Raw genomic sequence first — 15,899 nt, forward strand, 5'->3', positions numbered from 1 at the left:
ACAAAAATGTATCGACCGAAATGGCGATTATATAGAAAAATAAGTAAATGTTTAAGCTTTAAAATGATACGAACATTATTGAAAATAAACGTTTCTTTGTATTTTTTTTAAAAAAATAGGAGACCTTACTTTTGGGATTACTCTCGTATGAATATTCAGTTATTTTTTTAAATGTATTTTAACGTTGGTAAAGCTTACAGATGTCTAGAATAGTTATACAGTAATACCTCGTTGACTTCGGTTATCGTCGGTTTCGGTTTTCGTCTACTTTTTTCGCGGAAAATTTGTCTGTTTTCGTTGGCGTGCCCACGTGACCTCGCTTCTAATTTTACAAAAAAAAAGGTCGACCCACGCGTTTTCATGCTTGGTGTGGCGTTATTTCTCGTTGTATGAGCATTACCCCGTGTGTCTAGTCTAATAATTCCATTGCTTTCCTTTCCATTTAGTTTTATCATGGAATCAAAGAAAGTTTCCAGAGCCAGCAGCCCTTCGAATGCTATGTTAACGTTTATTTATTCTTTACATTAGTCTATTATATTCATTTTATATTAATTAATCACTTATTGTTTTTAGTATTAAGCACAATATTTATGCTCTATAAAATATGTTTTTGGTATGTATTTTGGAGTGTCTAGAACGAATTAATTGGATTTACATTGATTCATATGGAAATAATTGCCTCGGTTTTCGTCGATTGTTTTCGGACGGACTATCGACGAAAACCGAGTGGAGTGTTATGCCGGAATGAAGGTAGAGGAGAGATATCTGAGGTATCACTGTATAATTATTTAGTATATTTCTTACATTATAGAAGATTCACAAATATCCAGAATCTTTATTCTATTATTCTATACATTTTCTCAACTTTTAGAATATTTATAAATGAATAAATTCATAAAATTATTCTAAACAAATTCAAAAAAACTTTATTTAATAATTTAAGACTAATTTATAAAATATTATATATTTACAAATACATCAAATATTTGGAAAGTTTGTAAATTTCTTGATGGAGTTTGTAATATTTTAGAAATTTATAAAATATTTTATAGAAAAGCTTTTATGTGTTTTTCGGAGAATTCTTTAAAGGAATATTTTGGTTTCTAAAGGTACTTTTATATATATATTTTTTTTATGTTTATCATTTAACTTCTCACTCCAAATCTCACTTAACCTTTTGAAAAGTGATACATCTGCTGTTCTTCATCCTAAAAATTCGAACTGTAAAACTAGAAAATGGGAAAGTTTACATACATCTAAATATCAAGAAAAGCACTCGCATTCAATTAAAAATTTCTATTCTTAGACGTATATAAGAGATTTTTTCACATATTCCTTGTGTTAGAATCTAGTTAAAATCTAGCTAAACAGAGTTAAAATGCTTGAGTAAGTATTAATTTATATACTTAATCGCCACTAATATGAATTAATGAGTAAATTACCGTAAAATTTAAGATTTTAAATGATATTTTCTACAACAAACATATTAAGTGAAAGTCGAATGATGTAAGCAAGGAGCGAAGAAAAATAATTTTGTTAATTAAAATGTTAATCGAGAGTTAGAGTGTCGGTTGAATTGGCAGTTTCGTTGACCAGAAAAGCCAACACATTATTTGGCTTTTAATAACTGGCTCAAGGCTATCAGAAGAAAATCGAGTTCAAAAATAATTTATAACTTGTTTGTCCAATAAATATCATTTTCTGTTTAATTATGAATGTGTATAATTCGTTTTTTGCGATTAAAATTTCATATTTTTACATTTCAAACCGAAATTTTTAATAGTTTATTTAAAGATATAAGCCGCTGATGGTTTTGTTTAAAGAATTTGCATGTGTCCGCATAGAAGATTGACAACTTGTTTAAAAAAAGGCCTGTGTTTTGTCCATTCTGCTACGCCCTACATGGATTGCACGTGAGGAGAAAGTTCACATCTGCTTCTTTCCTTCTACTGAATTGAATTATATTAATATTAATTATTACTGAGTGACAGTCGTAATCGATTAAATATAGCAATTTTGCAGATATTCAAAGATACGAATTATCTCTCTTTTTTGTGTACCATTTTAGATAGAATCGGGCCTTTCGAGATGTCGAGAGAGGCCTGGATCACTTATCTTTTGATTATGATGATGAGAGGCCTCAAAAGGCCCATGCCAAATGGACTGTGAGTAATCCTGGATGTAGTACTTTTTACGTTTCTTAATATATTAATTACTTTTGTATGAATGCGATAGAAAAATACGTGAAATGAATTTATTCATGTCTCACGTAGTGACCATACAGCACATCATCTCATCAGGAAAAAAAAAAAAATCTAATTATCTGCTGGTTTGGAACACTTTAAACGAATTCTAAGCAATAAATAAATCCACAACATTCCATTTCTTAGTAATAAATTTAGTTTTAAATTAATTTTCAATTGAAGTAATCATGATTGTCTCAACATGGCTTTCTTCCATCAACAAAGTTTCTCATAATAATAATAAAAAAATATTAAATTTCAATTACATAAATATTTTAAATATTATTTATTGCATATTTTGTGTTATGCTAAGATGATCCATAATGTAATTAAGATAGTGACACGTCATCGATATAATTCGGCGGCAGATATCTCTCCTCTACCTTCATTCTCGGCATAACACTCCACTAGGAATAAGTTGATTGATTATTGTAGAGAGCGGATAGCTAAAGATGGAGCTTTACGGATGGAAGGGTAATATAAGACATTCTCAGTAATAAATTAACTAGCAGAAGTCTACGGAAAAATTCCCTTTCAGAAAAATATTTGCCAGGGTCAAGTCTGCATCTGATGAAATCGTAAAACTTATGCTCTGGCATGTTTTAAAGATCATGTTTCCTCTTTGTATAGCTTAATTCCACGTTTTAATACTAGAAAATCTTTGCTCTCTGCTTCGTTAATCTCTTTTAGGCGTGGTCCTAAATCATTCTATAGGAAATATTAGCATTTAATTCGATAATATGCATAAAAATACTATCTCTTTGTTTAAAATTAATACGTGTATAGTTTATTTTTTTATAACGAGATTTTCTTAGATGAAATATCTCGTTATAGCGCGCAAAATGGCTTCTTGTATAAAATACTATTGTCGATTATTGTTTAAATATACAAAATATATTATTAATTAAAAAAAAGTTAAATCTGAATCGAAAGGAATGAAATTACTTCATTCCTTTCGATTCATTCCTGCAATTTTTAATCATATTTTTAATTAAATTTAATTTAAAACACATGCTCTCGATTTTAGTCGTGTCTTGTTCCCGTACACCCATACCTTTCCTGATAACAATCGAGTCATGTCGGTCATCTATCTAACTGCGTTCTGGAGAAAATCTTTAAATTGAAATAACGTGACTTCCGGTATGGACCAGAAGTTCGTTTACAGTTAATCGGGACCTCCTGTTCCCAAGCTTTCCATATCTGATTTCGACTTTCATCTATGTAACTCCGTTCTCGAGATTAAGTAAGGGCATGCATCAGGCGGACGGCAGTGGAAATAGTAGTTTGACAAATTAAAAATTGCAGTCCAATTATTATAAATGTAAATTAAGGTAAAAATTATCTTAAAAACAATTTTAATTGCGATTAAAATTAAAGTGAATCTGAACTTTTCGATGACGAAGTAGGCGGAAATAGACATAACCTTGCCTATTTTTATTACAACCAATCCTAGTTAATGGATTGTTTTAAAGAGCTTAGGATTTTTTGTTATTTATCACACAGATGTCTACCTATATTTAAATATATAAAATTAAAATAAACTTCATGATATTTAAATAAAATTATCGTTTGATGAAAAATTATTGCAAATATTGTACGTTGATTTATTTTTATACAAAAATATAGTCTCATCATCATCATAATATTGTGTAAGAACAAAAAACTGCTTTAAGGAATTTGTTAAAAAATACAATTATATTTTTGAAACTGGGGTCATTTATTATTTTCTTCAATATTTTAACATTAAAAACATGATCTGTAGGAAGAATATAGTCATTATTTACAATTTTATACAAAATTCTTTATTAATTATTATTATTATTATTATTTTAAAATATTGGTTTGTGTATTGATTACACGAGGGTGATCTAGAGACCACTGTGTCTAATTTGTTTTAACGACTTTTTTACACTATAACGAGCAGAAAATCTCGTTATAGTGGATGTGTTTCACAAAATGACTTTTTATATAGTATATTATAATAGATAATTATAACACAAAATATATTTTTAATTTTTAAATAAAATTTAAATTAAGATGAAAATTAAAACAGTTTTAATCACTATCTATAAAATACATAAATTCTCATATAAATTAGTGCTGTATATTTAACTATATAAATGTACTTGTAAGCAATTTAAAATATTTAATTATATGTAAATAAGTTACATTTTCTAGGATAAAATATTTAAGATTTGTAATTTTATACATATTATTTATTCAAGAATATAATTTAGAATGCGGGTAAAGAAAAACGTAAATACAAAATTAATTATTTAAAAGAAAAAATAGGAGAGAATAAGAAAAAAAACAACCTGAAATTATTCCTTGCATTTGCCACTAACATCAATAAAGTAATGATATATGGACAAGTGGTATCTGTATATCATTTAACATAAAAGTTAGTGACAGATGGGTGTATTAATGCTATTATATGACATATTGTGTTTATAAGCACTTATTTATATTTTTATGTTGAATTTTACATTAATGATTATTAAGACTATTTTGTTTATAAATTTTAGTATTAATTTTGTTAGTTTGATTATATTTAAATCCCAAAAATATTGTACAATTACTATTCAATTTTATGAACATATATAGTATAATAGAGAGGCGTGTTATTAGAACATTTTGAATTAAAAAATTATTTATTTGGAAAGAGTAAAATATATTTAATACTCTTTAGTGCATGAAAAGACATATGACGATAATGTCAGAAAGTAAGGTTTTTTTTTTTGTTTTAAATGTAAACGATGAGGAAACATGAACCACGTGAAACTTATAAACGGATGTAAGGGAAGATAGGATAATGGCATTTCTCCACACTCCCTAGCTTCGCACTTACACCTACAGAATAGCTTTCTCTTTGGTTAATGTTGGTACCTCATTAGAGGTTAGACGAAGTGCGCCATTTTTAAGATAAACTTTAAAATATTTCGTTTAATTTGATGTAGTTTTGTTTTTCTTTCATTTAACAATAAACTTTAATTCGTCGCAAAGTTAACTAACCAAACTAATTTGTTAACACCTAAGAAAGGTTCAGAAAATAAAGCAATGAAATTGCATAAGTATTGCAATTTTATTGCTTTCCCTACGATATATCTTGTCTATTGAAGAACTTACTTAGTAGTAGATCAAGGAATCGACTCTTTGGTGATACGTCCTCCGCTCCTCACACTGTTCATGATACTGAATCTCTAGAAATTCTTTTCATCTTGCCATTAGATTATTTTTATTTCTCAAATTGAAGAAACCCATCCCGTCAATCTGAGGAGGAGGCCCACCAGTGGCCGAGTGAATAAACCACTGACCAATAGTACAGTAGTTGATTGTGGGTTCACTCCACATTAACGGGCTGGTCGCGTGGAATTTTCCAGGCTTACTTTACGTGTAACTAATGGGGCCGATTTCCCAAAGAAAGCTCTTTCGGAAAGCATAGCACTTTGGCAGATTACCCATGACTTATCCCACCAAACCACGGAAAATCAAATGTTGGCTATATCTGTATGCATCTTTCTAATATCAAGATTTCGATTCCTTCATCTAACCTCAACAGGCAAGGCGATTATATCGGAAATTAAACTGTATATATAAATATATATATATATATATATGTTTGCATCTCCCTTATGTTCCTGCATTGCAATTTATTTACATTCTAAAAATTGAAAATAAAGTTAATTTGACTTTTTTACACAATTTATTAATTTATCTTTATTGCAGCATTAAAACAAAATTAGAAAGTTTAATCATTTATTTGTTTAAATTAGTTAATTAAACTGATAAAAAAAATAATTAATACAGCGTAAAAATGCGGAAATTATTAAATTCCAAGGACTTCTTTAATGAATATAATCTAAAAATTGATAATAATCATTTTAATTATAATTAATGTGATCTTACAATAAAATTTTTTAACGTATTATTAATTATACGACGCATTTGTACAGATTTTAGATGAATAATTACATTTAATTCTAACTTAAATAAATCATTGTTCATTGTATTTATCTTAGAATTTAATCAGAATAATTACACATATTAACGATAGCAACTTTTAACTCTTTTATTAAATATTATGAAATTTAAATAACAAAAAGTTCTTATCTAATTTAGATAATGATTGATGAAAAGTTTATAAATAGTTTTTAGATATTAAAGATATGAACATTAATTTTTTTAAAATATTGTAACATGAAATAGTTACCTAGAGAACAGCCAATGTAAAGTTACTCTAAAAACTATCTTCAATACAAAAACTTTCAGGATTTTAAAAATGTTTTAAGGATTTCTTTTAAAAAATTGTTTACAAAAGGAACAAAACTCAGTTACTCAATTTTTAAGGAAGTTTTTAGTGACTTTAAAGATGCTGATAAAGTATCTTTTAAGAGATAGTTGCAAGCATCACGTAAAACAGTTTTATATTCGAACAAAAGAATGCGATTAAGAAGATTTTGAAGTTAAATCGTTATAAATAAATTTCTTAATTTTTAAAGTATTTATTCGAGTATAATTTAAAGTATATATATATATATATATATATATATATAATGTATGTATATATATATTCAAAATAGTATTTAGCATATCTAATATCCGATAAAATTGATTTTTCAGCAATATTTTAAATATTTAAATAAGTCTTAAATCATAAAATATAATTAATTTTAAGTAATAGAAGTTCTTTGTGATTATAATTTTTATTAGTTTAAACCTTCAATTTTCATAATAATTGTGAATTAAAGTATAGAAATTTTAACTCTAAGCATCTATCAGTTGTGACATTAAATATAGAAATTATATTCAAAATATGTAATTTAATATAAACATGTTTACAGTGAAAAAATTAAATTTTAAGTAAAAATCCAATATAGGTACGTGGCCGGCGCTATTTACATTTAATAAAAATATAAATACGACTTTTACAAAGAAACAAGTTTGCATGTTGTCCTTCTTTTTTACCGTTTGCACCATCAGTAGTCCTTGAACAATTCACACAAATTTCGGAGACGACCTTCCTTTGTAGGCTGCTGCCTCCGCAAAAGAATGTAAAACAGGTAAAGCGTCTTCTAGTGCTAATGCCACAATCGTAAAAAGTACATTTTAAGTAAAAATCCAATGTAGGTACGTGGCCGGCGCTATTTACATTTAATAAAAATATAACGGTGAAAAAGGAGGACAACATGCAAAGTTATTTCTTTGTAAAAGTCGTATTTATATTTTTATTAAAAGAAAAAATTAAAGTTTAAAGGAATCTAATAAGAATGTAATTAAAATAAATTTTAGTTTAATACGCTCGTAATGACATATGAAAGAATAAGAGAAAAATAAGGAATATTTCAGGTAGAAAAAAATCAAATAAAATATTAATATTTATTTTATTTTTAATGTTTAATTTAGATAAGAAAATATTTATTAAATACAATAAAACTAAAAATAACAGGATCAGAATTAGATGAAGACATTCTTTAAACATACGAAGTCCTCCGCTTAATCTGTGCGAAATAGTAGAAAGATTTTAACGCTGATTGGCTAGAAAATGATAACTATAACACCGCCTATTTTCCTTTAACCAATCTGTATTAAAATTTCATAACTTTCAAATACTTTTCCACGAATTAGGTGATTGCTTTTATTTCATAACTTTTTATAATTTATATAGTTATTATTGCAGCATTTAATAAAGATTCTTTATATAATAGTTACATTTTTATTAGAAAATTTATGTAAGTAAAATTTTTATGATAAAATTTAACAAGTTTATGACTCTTGTTGCCTTCTAGTATTTACACTTTAAAAAAAAAAAAATATGTATAAATTTAATTTAAAAACATTAATAACAGTAAAATTGTAAAGTTTATATAATATAAAGTTTTATTTTATGTTTTATAACAAAAATCGTGTTAAAACTTTAAAATAAGCAATAATGATAACATGTTATATGCTGTACAATTCTGTAGAGCACGTTTTTCAACCTGGGGATCGCGATTCCCAAGGGGTTCTCGGTGATATTAAAGGGGGTCGCGAAACAATAATGAAATCATTTTATGAAAAAAAAAATCATTCATTATAAACATATAAACATTTTACTTACAATAAGTAGACATTTAAAGAAAAATTAATGTGATGGTTGCATTTGTTTACATTTATAATTACAGTCAAAATTCAATTAGTAATAGTAAGGCTTACTGTTATTATTCCTTTGGGTGGGGGGCGCGAAATATTAATTTTATTTATATTTACCATTTGGAGGTAGCGGAGATAAGAAGGTTGAGAATCGCTGCTGTAGAAAATATACTAAAATGATGTAGACAGACAGACCAACGTTAAACATAAGTATTAATTTACTTTTAATATCATATTTCATTCAAAATAATCACAGTAAAGAAATAATGATGACTTTTATTTGTTATATTGTGTAGTTATTTGTAACTTAGTTTATTTTGAAATGAAACTAATTAAATTAGGTGTTTTAGAAAACATTTTAAATTTTTTCTCCCATGATGGTGATATCTTCAGACGTGTCGAAGAATTCGTCAAATTTCTTCATAAATTCAATTCATTTTAAGAAAATATTTACATATTTTCCTGTTTGTCGGTTAAAGCTTTAATTATATTTTATTTCTTAATTATATGTTGAGTTTTTAATTAGATTTTTAGTTATAAATCGATTAAGATAGACATTGTTTACATTTGTGAAAGACCTCTTATAGGTTTAATACCTTCTGGAAATGTTTTACTTTCTTGCTTATTTATTAAAGTATGTTCGTATTTTCTAAATATTACATTTAAATTATTAGTTTTATTTTATTTTGTAAATACAGTAATAATGGAACTTAATTAAAAATAAATTTTAACAATTCCTGGAAACTGTGCAGTCGAAATTACTTATCTTAACGCTTATTGGACATAGCGATTTGTAAAGGAATTTGTCCTTTTTTAAAAAAAATTTAAATCTAAAAAATCTTCTGTCAAATTCCGAATAAAAATGTTTCCATTTAATAAATTGTTCTTGAAATTTTAGACTTTTATCTTGAAGAATACAATTATTACAGTTGATACTTAAGCATGTTTCAAGGGGTGGGTTATTTGCAAAAACGTTACGTGATGCTAGGGGTCTCAATTCTTGGGTAACAGATGATTCATTTTTGTTTCTGTAGTGTTGCATAGCGAACCGTACTGTTTATAACACTGCTTTGTACGTTATACATTAATAAAATAATGTAATGTTCAGTAACAGTGTGCGTGTATTATTCTTTAGTACAATTAAGGGGTTGATTGCGGATGCGCGTTACGTAATTTTTGGTATGGATAAGTGCGACAGCATTACAAAGCGACAGGGGTGGGATGGTAATTATGGAAAATCTCTTGAGAGTATACGTATGAAAAAATACTCAATAGAAGCATAAATAATTATATTTTAGTTTATAATTTAAGTATTAATACACACAAATTCTTTAATATTTATAATTTATTGAACTTTTTAATTGAGTATTTACTTATAGTTTAAAATTTTAAACAATTTTAATTATTATAAAGCATTAAAAATTTACTTCATTAAAAAATTACCTTAACACAAGATAAAATCTTATAAATGATCAATTTTATTTATAAGGGCTTCCTTAATTAAAAATAAATTTGACTCCTTCCTTAAATTGTGCAACCGAAATTTTGTTATATTAATGCTTATTGGAAGAAGCGATTTGTAACGAAATGTGTAATTGACTATATTGAACTTGACCGTTTTTTAAAAATTTAAATTCAAAATATTCCAGAATTTTCAATACTTTTTAAATAAATTTAAATAAAATCGAGAGCTTAAGCTTAATTTTAAAGTATGATCTAAGTACTTTTATTATTATTATTGTTATTATTATTATTATAAAATCACATTACATTAATTAGTATTATTAAAATTTTGATATAAGCCTACTAATTACAAAACAAGTTGGCTTAATTACGAGAATGAATTTATGAATCAATTTTAATTCAATTTAAGGAGGATTAAACCGTTTTCATATAATTTACAAGTAAATTATGAATTCTCTAGCTAATCACAGCTTATCTGAGATGACAATACAACATAAACTTCGATTTAGTGCCAATGTTTGTTTGCTAAATCGAGTGCTGCGCTAAACTGAAGTACTTCAAACGATAAGAATTGAGTTATACATAGTACATAAAGTCTAATTTCTGAGTTTGAAAGTCACGCAAATTATATATTTAGTAATTTATAGATGCTGAAGAACACTAACATTTACAAGGATCCGTTACAAGTATTCACTTGGACTTTGGTCTAATCGTACATTGTTTTTTATATATAAATTCCACTAGTAATGACCAGTAACTCGGAATTTCTGAACAAAAGTATTTCTTTCTCTTTTCAGATAGTGAAAAGTGGCAATAGTGGTGGAGAAGAAATTCGAGAGAAACCAAGCGCTATCAATAAACTTAAACAGACGGTAACACTTGGCATGACTCTTGGAAGAGACAAGCCCAAACCTATAGGAGAAGACCTGGCGTATTTAACAGCAGAAGAAAGATCGATATTAAACAGAGTTTGGCAAAAAGAGAAAGAATTTGAGAAAGAATCTCAAAAATTCAGGTTTAACTTTATTGTTTTTTTTTATTCTTTGCTACATATTTTAAGAAGCAATGAAGAGAAATTTAACTTTGGAGCTTGGTTACTGTCTTCTTTGTCCTTATTGGCCTTAAGCTATAAGTTCTGCTATCAGAAAATTCAGTAGAAGAAGACCGTCTCTATTTTCTTTAATCGAGTTTCTTTCTTTCTCTTTCATATGGCTTCAATTTGTCTTCTTTTTTTGTTAATAGAGTCTCATTTATTCTTGTTACGTGTCTTTTCATATTTATTTTATATATTTTATTCAATGATTTTAAATGGAACAGTCTTAAGGAACTCAATTTTTCTCCTCTTTTTTTTACATTTTTAAAATTAATTTTGCTTTTGTTTGTTGTGAAAGATTGAGTAAAAATCTTAGATCTATTAAATACTTTAATTAGAAAGTTTAAATGTTCCTTATTATGTTATTTTTAATTGATGCCCTTTCGACACGACTCTCGAAATAATGTGTTATGTAATACAGCGATCGTATAGAATATATCTATGCAAACGTTTAAACCTTTTAATGTAAAAAACATATAAGAAATTGCATAAAAATTTGAATTGTTTTGTAGTTTTAATCAACATTTGTATTGATGGGATGTAGATAGCCCACGACATGACGCATGTTGAGCTTAGTGTCTCGTCGCATTGCGCGCCGCCCTTAAAATTACATTTAATACACTAAATTTAGTAGAAATAACTTGTCAAAAGTAATTAAAATTAATTTAGATTTTTATGTAATTTTATTGTTTGCTGTAGAATTCAGAGTCCTCAATCGACACCACAAACAGTACAGATCAAAGAAAAAGCTGTAGAAAAACCGCAGACACCAGTTAACGTTCCTTCTGGACCAAACTGCAGGATATGTCGTAAAATTATCGAACCGGGTGAACAGCGTAACAACTGTGACGAATGTGGACAGGTAGTCTGTGACGATTGTGCCTCTTATTCGAAAACATCGGCTAATCAATCTCAGGTGAATACACGTGCGTTACTCCTTAAACGCGCTTTCTATACACTAAAAGATAACGAAAAAAATCTGTGATTTGTTATCAATATAGGGTTGGAAATGTAGTTTCTGTCGTAGAAGACAAGGACAAGATAGGCTTGGTATAGAACCTCCCCCTGGTTCTGGTATGCATAGGGTACCTTCCGTTAGAAGAATGGTAAATACCATCTTCTAGTTACTTAATAAAATGAGAATCTTTCGTTATTGAATGTCATCCGCTCGTTGCAGGCCGAAAAATTAGCTAGAACTAACAAAGAAGTTGGCATTTATGGATCCTCAGAGAAATTATTTACTAAAGAAGGAGCTGTATTGCTAGAAAAGAGACAGCAATCGACACATGACGTGATCAATAAGGATTATGCTTCTTGCTTGACTCCCTTCAATCCGGACAGCAAAGAAACGTCAAATAAAAACATAGAAGAGGAATCGCCTCGATCACTGAGAAAACATTTATCTTTAGAAAAATCTCAAGATAGTCGAACGAGAAGAGAAACAAAATCATCGGTCAAAAGACAAAAATCGATAGAAGATCGAAGAAGATCAGGAAAGACGAGAAATTCTTCACCAGTCGGTAGGGACCAATCTAAAGAAAGATACTACTCTTCAGAAACGCCCAGTGATAGAAGATCATCTTCGGAATCGCAAAAAGGACCAATTCATCCGTTGCCTGTTCACAATCCAGCTAGAGTAAGTTCTTATGGTGTATGTAGTCTTACATCTCATCAGCATTCTCACGGAACGGAACAGTCTTCTCCATCAGAAAGCTCTTTGGACGAGATGAGCCAAAGCCCGGAATATGATAAAAGGAGAAAATATAGAGTGAAGAGAAAATCAAAAATACAAAGACAGAAAAACTATATTGAAGAACCCGATTCGGATCCATGCGGATATCGTGACGAAAGAGCGAGAAGTAATGCCACTTCCTCGTTAGAATCAAGCAGTGCCTTAGAAAGTATAGATAACGGTTTAGACTACTGGCCAAAGGAGTACAAAAATTCTTCAGAGAAACCTCTACGACAAATTGCTTCGGATGCAGCTTTATACGTAAGGCGCTTCAGCTCGGAAAGTTCGGATATAAGTGATGTAAGCGGAGAATATTCCACCAGTGATAGAAGCGGAAAATATATATCAACGTCCACAAAGAGGCAACGGTCCAGCCAGAAACACCCGAGAAGGAGAAGAGATATAGTAAGTCCAGTGGTCATGGATAGTAGCCCATCGGCTGACGAGCAGATTATAGAGCATAGAACACCTGCAAAATCCAGTTCGTTAGACGATACCGATAGAAGCCCAAAAGGGGCCACCACTCAGTTAAGGAAAAGTATACCCTGTGTATATGTAGATTCTGTAGCTGATCTTCAAACTTCCAGGAGGAATCACGTACAAGATCATACGGAATGGGATTATCAACGAAGAAGTAGCACGGGAAGAGCGCTACCAGCAATTCCGGATGGTCATAGCTTCCTTCTACCACATACGAGGACACAAAGTACCCATTCTTTAGATTTACCACGAGAAGAAGTGGGTAGACCCGAGAGAAGAGCGTCTGCTCCTGAACGAGAAAACATAAAGATAGTGATTGATGATGTGGACTCAGAACAGAAAGGTCAGCGATTTAATCAGTTTATTTCAGTTTTATATATCTTACATTAAATAAAAAGATACTGCTTATAATTTAAAAAAAGTATTTTTTTGTGTGTGTGTTCTAGATTCTCAATTTATCAATTAAAATTCCTTTTATGAATACATAAATCATCCATTTTCTAAACTTAAAAGTTACTTTTATCGATTAATGTTTAAATGAAACAAGATAGAAAAATGTCTTTTTTATGGTTTTTGTAGCATTATAAAACTAAGCACACTCATTAATTTGTTTTAAAAAATAACTGAGCTGATATATTTATGTTAGTTCCCTACAATAAATTTATATTTGAAAAATAAAAAATACAAGGAAACCAATCGATTTTATTAAATATCTTATACACTTTTTATAGTAAAACATGATAATTCTTTATTTTTTAATCACAAATTAAAGATTTTCAGCGATAAATTTACCTTTCTGAGTTGAGATATTTTTTAAAACATTATCGGTTCTTCATTTATGTAGCAAGTCAAGAAACAAATAATTCATCAACTACGTCATAACAAAAACGTTCATTCATTGGTCAAGTTTTTACATAACTTATTTCAAATTAATTTTGTCAATTTTTTTCATTTGTTAAAAATATTTTAAACAAATGAAGCCATAAAATGGAATGAGTGGTGTTTGTGCTGATTTTATATAGATTTTTATGGTTTATTATGAATATTCAGATATTTATTATTGTATTTTGACTTTCAGGACGTTACGGACGACAGACGTATCTAAGAAATATTCTAATTCGTCGTGATCCCAATGACGAAGGTGCTCGTAGTAAGCAGATTTCCAGTAGTTGCCGCTGTCTTAGAGAGCAGCATCGATATGCATTCATTTCAATTTTTCAGAATATTTTATGGATTCGATATCATTTTCAATAATTAAAGATTTCTTTAATAGCCAAAGGTTTCGGTATGAGGGTTATGGGAGGAAAAAACGGTGACGATGGACGACTTTACGCACAGATTTCGTGGATCGTTCCTGGAAGCGCTGTAGAGAAACATGGCTTAAAACCGGGTAAATCATTACAAATATCTGTAAAAAAATTAATTAAAATTATGTCACTTCGAAAGTACTATTATTTATTGATCAGGTGATAAAATAATTAAATGGAATACGGAATGCTTAACGGACAAGACTTATGAAGAAGTATCATCCATTATGGAACGATCTAGTGATGTGGTTGAATTGTTGGTTGAGGTTTCTGGAAGAACGTATGTATATAAATTTTATTATACAATAACATAACTCAATGTAATCTCTACTCTTATCAAATAGGCTGAGGAAAAGAGGAAATACGTCTATATTCTCCTGTTATACAGTATGTATGTGTGACCCTATAGTATTGAATATATTAAAGTGAGAGACTAGTTTACAATGATACCCATTGTAGTACAGTGGTTCTTAGTTTTATCTATTATAATGCTTGACCCACAAAGCGTTAGCATACATAATAGATGAAGAATGACGTCTCGATCCAACTAATTAAGTTGACAGACGGATGGCCTAGATCAGGGATGGAGAACCTTTCTGAGTCCGCGTGCCATTCTTATAAGCATACTTAACTTTAAAGATGTTAATGCGTGCCAAAGTCTTAGACTTCGAACAATGATATTTAAAGAAATTAAACGAATACGCTTTAATTCGAATAAATGTAAAAAATCTGATTGAAAAAAGGTCATCAGGTGATCAGGAAAATCAGGTGATAAACAGAAAGGATGATTGAAAAAAACAGAAATCATATGATACATTACGTGCCAGATGATTTCTCTTACGTGCCACTTTGGGCATGCGTACCAAAGGTTCGCCACCCCTGGCCTAGATGGTTGAGACCCGGGATCGAAACCGGGCGAGCAACCCCAGTAGTTTTTAATGGGCGGTATGTCACAGCCTCATGTGGGCCTGGACGAACCCATAATTGGCATGATAGAAGATCTTCTTATTGTCCACAGGGCGGAGAGCAAAAAATGAAGATAAAGTACACTTATTTCATATTATATATTTTCGACATCGATTTGACATTTTTTGTTTGTTTGTATTAAAAAATGATAATTTGGTAATAGCTGCACGTCCCACTTCCAATAGTCTCGCGCCCCACAAATTGGCAAACACTGGTATAGTGTATATACAGTCAGGGGTTGAAAAGTTTTATGCTGACTCAATATTTAGAGAAATATTTCTGTTGCCAGCAGAAAATAGAAATATCCAAGAACATAAGACTGGTTGAAGAAAAACAGCAGAAGACTAGTAAGCATACACAATTCATCTTTCGTTGTTGCTTGCTTATGCCATTGGTCGATCCTTTAAACTGTAGTTGTAGTACATAAACAAAGAAGCCCTGAATCATTAAATGAAAGAGAAACAAACAAGAACAAGGACAGTATA

The 15,899-nt window shown here is 29.3% G+C and overlaps 1 protein-coding gene across 6 annotated transcripts in view; it reads left to right on the forward strand.

Moving 5' to 3' along the window:
* LOC136970162 (regulating synaptic membrane exocytosis protein 2-like) overlaps nucleotides 1-15,899 on the forward strand; it is a 77,401-nt gene that overhangs the window by 52,197 nt on the left and 9,305 nt on the right. For 5 of the 6 annotated variants that reach the window (XR_010879951.1, XR_010879952.1, XM_067264570.1 and 2 more), the window contains exons 3-9: nucleotides 10,634-10,851; nucleotides 11,629-11,845; nucleotides 11,931-12,035; nucleotides 12,107-13,484; nucleotides 14,220-14,291; nucleotides 14,415-14,531; nucleotides 14,608-14,728. Coding sequence is in view for 4 of the 6 variants with exons in the window: in XM_067264570.1 (XP_067120671.1) it covers nucleotides 10,634-10,851; nucleotides 11,629-11,845; nucleotides 11,931-12,035; nucleotides 12,107-13,484; nucleotides 14,220-14,291; nucleotides 14,415-14,531; nucleotides 14,608-14,728 (2,228 nt within the window). In the remaining 2 variants the exon portion in view is untranslated. The remainder of the gene's footprint in view (nucleotides 1-10,633; nucleotides 10,852-11,628; nucleotides 11,846-11,930; nucleotides 12,036-12,106; nucleotides 13,485-14,219; nucleotides 14,292-14,414; nucleotides 14,532-14,607; nucleotides 14,729-15,899) is intronic. The other variant, XM_067264572.1, reaches the window with a different exon arrangement.

This window comes from Centruroides vittatus, unplaced genomic scaffold (assembly GCF_030686945.1).
Source record: "Centruroides vittatus isolate TY-2023 unplaced genomic scaffold, ASM3068694v2 contig_19, whole genome shotgun sequence".
Lineage (NCBI taxonomy): Eukaryota > Metazoa > Arthropoda > Arachnida > Scorpiones > Buthidae > Centruroides > Centruroides vittatus.